The sequence below is a fragment of the Jaculus jaculus genome, chromosome 9 (genome assembly GCF_020740685.1).
Source record: "Jaculus jaculus isolate mJacJac1 chromosome 9, mJacJac1.mat.Y.cur, whole genome shotgun sequence".
NCBI lineage: Eukaryota > Metazoa > Chordata > Mammalia > Rodentia > Dipodidae > Jaculus > Jaculus jaculus.
This window is the reverse complement of record NC_059110.1, coordinates 135,335,562-135,339,336: the sequence shown is the minus strand read 5'-3', so window position 1 is coordinate 135,339,336 and position 3,775 is coordinate 135,335,562. Positions and strand designations below refer to the sequence as shown.

General features: G+C 41.8%; 1 protein-coding gene across 1 annotated transcript; it reads left to right on the top strand.

Annotated features, from left to right (window-relative positions):
- Positions 1–610: 610 nt before the first annotated feature.
- Positions 611–3,338, top strand: LOC123463557 (DNA-directed RNA polymerases I, II, and III subunit RPABC4-like). The gene is made up of 2 exons (XM_045159575.1): positions 611–622; positions 3,153–3,338. Exons 1-2 carry the CDS (start codon positions 611–613, stop codon positions 3,336–3,338), a joined length of 198 nt encoding a protein of 65 aa, XP_045015510.1.
- Positions 3,339–3,775: the final 437 nt, after the last annotated feature.

The following is a 3,775-nucleotide window of genomic DNA, read 5'->3' as shown; positions in this document are numbered from 1 at the left end:
ATGTGTTGGTACCGTAATTTCCCTCTTCCCTAGCCCCATTCTTGCTGGTATTCCCCATGGGGTTATGCGTTATGCACTGTGAGAGCAGCAGTCAGTTTTTGAGCGTGTGTGTGTGGGGAGGGCGGTTTTCTTAATCATGTCGTGGTACCACAAGGGTTTTCTCTAGAGCCTTTAAAAAACATTTTAATTGATAATTTTCATACATGTTCATAATATATTGATTATAATCCCCTCCCTTTACTTATTTTCTTTTTTTATGTGTGAGAGAGAGAGACAGAGAGAGAAGGATGGACAGAGAGAAAGAGGCACATAGAGAGAGAATGGGGACATCAGTGCCTCCAGCTGCTGTAAACGAACTCCAGATGCATGTGTTACCTTGTGCATCTGGCTTATGTGGGTCCTGGGGAATCGTACCTGGGTCCTTTGGCTTTGCAGCAAGCTCCTTAGCCTAAGACATCTCTCCAGCACCCCCTTTACTTTCTTTTTTAAATCCCCCTTCCCCATCTCTTCCACTGAACCCTTCACCTCCTTTTGCTCTCCAACTAGTTCCTCTTCTATTTTGGTGTGTTTCTCTTTCTTTTCACTCCACTATCCATGACTTGTATAGGTAATGACAGCCACAGTGAGCTTGTAAATGCAATGGCCACTTCATACCCAGAAGATAGTATTACACACGCTCCTTCTCATCATCTGGCTTTTACATTCTTTCTTCCCCCTCTTCCATGATGTTCCTTGGTAGAGCCTTTTTATTTTTATTTTTCAAACTCAGCCTTGATCTGTCATGCCTTAGATAGTTAGTGGGCCTGCTTTCTGTCTCCTTGACAGTAACTACCACCCAGTGTAGATCCTGGGTTTCCTCCTATAAAGGTGACTAGGAACTTAGACGCAATCTCCTAAGCTGACTATTTCTTATACAGGGAAACTAAATATATGAGTTTAATGCACAGTGCTAGAGAGAGGTACACAGGGAATCACAAGCTATCACAACCATGGTTGAGAAACAAAGCTGACAAGCTTGTTTGACAATGGATTTGCTTTTAGTTCCTCAATATGAAGGTGGAAACCACACTTATCTTTGCCACCTGCAACCTTTATTTATTTTTTATTTTTTAACAATTTTTTGCTTTAGCCCAGGCTGACCTAGAATTAGTCTCAGGCTGGCCTCACACTCACAGTGATCCTGCTACCCCAGTCTCCCGAGTGTTAGGATTCAAAGCATGTGCCACCACACCCAGCTGATTTTAAATTTCATTTATTTGCTTATTTGTGTGGGCTTATGTCAATGCATGGGTGCACCAGGGCCTCTTGCTGCTGCAAATGAATGTAGACACATGTACTACTTTGTATGCAGCTTCCCGGGGTGCTTTGCAAGCAAGTACCCCTAACCACTGAACCATCCCTCAGCCCCAGACTTTGCCTATTCTTAGTATGAATTTCTTTCTCTCTCCTCTCCCTTCCTTTTTTGTTCTTTCTTCTCTCCTTTGTTGCCTTCTCTTTCTTCCCTTCCTTCCTTTCTCTATTTTCTTCTTCTCTTCCTCTCATCTCTCTTTCATTTTTTTTTTTTTTTTTTGAGATAAGGTTTCACTCTAGCCCAGGTTGATCTGGAATTCACTATGTAGTTTCAGGGTGGCTTGGAACTCATGGCAATTCTCTTACCTCTGCCTCTCAAGTGCAGTGATTAAAGGCATGTGCCATTATCCCTAGCCTCTCATTTTCTTTCTTTTTTTTTTTAAAATTATTTATTTATTTGAGAGAGAGAAAGACATAGGAGGAGACAGAGAGAGAGAGAGAAAGAGAGAGAGAGAGAGAGAGAGAGAGAGGGAGAGAATGCTGCTCATTTCTATATCCCAATGTCTCAACACTTGGCATTTTCCAACATTGAAATAACTGCTTTCAAACCATACCCAAACCTCTACTCTTGAGATTATGAAATATAGCTTCCTTTTATTTTGTTATGTACAGATTTTGTAGTCACCTCAGGAGTTTGTCCCATGGCCCACCATTAATCAACAGTCTTCCTTTCCACCCAAATTCCTGGTGTCATTACAAGGAACTCCAGACACCATATGGAAAACTCATCCAACAACTTATCCTCCAAATTTCTTACCTTCTAGTTCTCAGTGATGGTCTCTTAATCCCGTCTAGTTAACCATCGTGGTCTTTATCATCAGCTAGAAGTACTTTTGCTCTATGATCTTAAATTTAAACATGCAGCCGGGCATGGTGGCGCACGCCTTTAATCACAGCACTTGGGAGGATCACCACAAGTTCAAGGCCACCCTAAGACTACATACTGAATTCCAGGTCAGCCTGAGCTAGAGCAAGATTCTACCTCAAAAAATGAAAAAAAAAAAATCAACATGCAAATTTCTGGCCAGCACCTTGTATTCTTCCATAGGAGGTCTTTTTTAAACTGCCTTACCCTAACTGCACCCGTTATAGTCTTTTCTCTCGTTTGCCTCCAAGTCATAATTTTCATTATAATGTATGATAGCATGTTGTGCTGCAGCTTTTTAAAAATTTTTTAATTATTTTATTTTTATCTATTTATTTGAGAGTGATAGATAGACAAAGAGATAGAGATAGATACAGAGAGAGAGAGAGAGAGAGAGAGAGAGAGAGAGAGAGAGAGAGAGAGAGGAGAGAGAAAGAGAGAAAGAGAGAAAGAGAGAAAGAGAGAAAGAGAGAGAATGGGCACACCAGGGCCTCCAGCCACTGCAAACGAACTCCAGATGCATGCGCCACCTTGTGCATCTGGCTAACGTGGGTCCTGGGGAATTGAGCCTTGAACTGAGGTCCTTAGGCTTCACGGGCAAGTGCTTAACCACTAAGCCATCTCTCCAGCCCAGCTTTTTTTTTTTTTTTTAAATCCAGCATGGAGTATTTATTTAAGAATGGGTATTAAAACAAACAGATCATCCCATAAAGTCAAAGTCCCTAAGAATTTGTGCTGCCCCACACTCTTAATCCTGTCAACTGGGAAGCTGAGATTTCTGGTCTGTTCCAGGTCAACCTGTGGCCAGTTGAGACCCTGTCCCCATGAATGACACAAGAAAAGACAAAGGCACTATAAATCAGGAAGCAGGTTGTGTCTGAGGACGGGGCAGGAGTGTGCGTGCCCTTGCGGAGGGAAGCGCCCGTGGGCTGCGTAGAGATTAGCAACGGAAACCCAGAAGGGGGTCCAACCCCCAAAGAAGCAGCCAATGATCTATATATGTGGAGACTGTCACCCCCAAAATGAAATCAAATTCAGGGATCCAGTCAGATGTAGACAGTGTGGATACAGAATAATGTACCAGAAAAGGACAAAAAGATTGGTAGCTTTTGATGTTCGATGAAACTGAAAATACAGAAGTGTCTTAATTTGTCTCATTAAGGTTTCCCATTATTGTATAGCCTTTGGGTTAGCGTATTTATGAGCACCACTATATATGTATGATTTCATTTTACAAACGAGATTGTATTTTAATACTCTGTACAAAGAAAGTTTGGTTCACTGTGAGTTTTAATTTATTATATAATCTGGCATACAATGAAGAACAAAATGGCTTCTCTAATAAAAAAAAATCAGGAAGCAACAAATGACAACCCCAAAATATAGCTGATTTCAGAATGGCAAATCTGACACTCATCAGATCTAACACATAATCTGCCGTGATGGGGAAGGTGCGATCAGCACTTCGAATGCAGGTCTGTACTCCTGGCTTCTGGTGAGTACCGACCTGGTGTAAGTGGGCCCTGTCACCTTTTGGGATGGCTTTGGTGTCAGCTATGT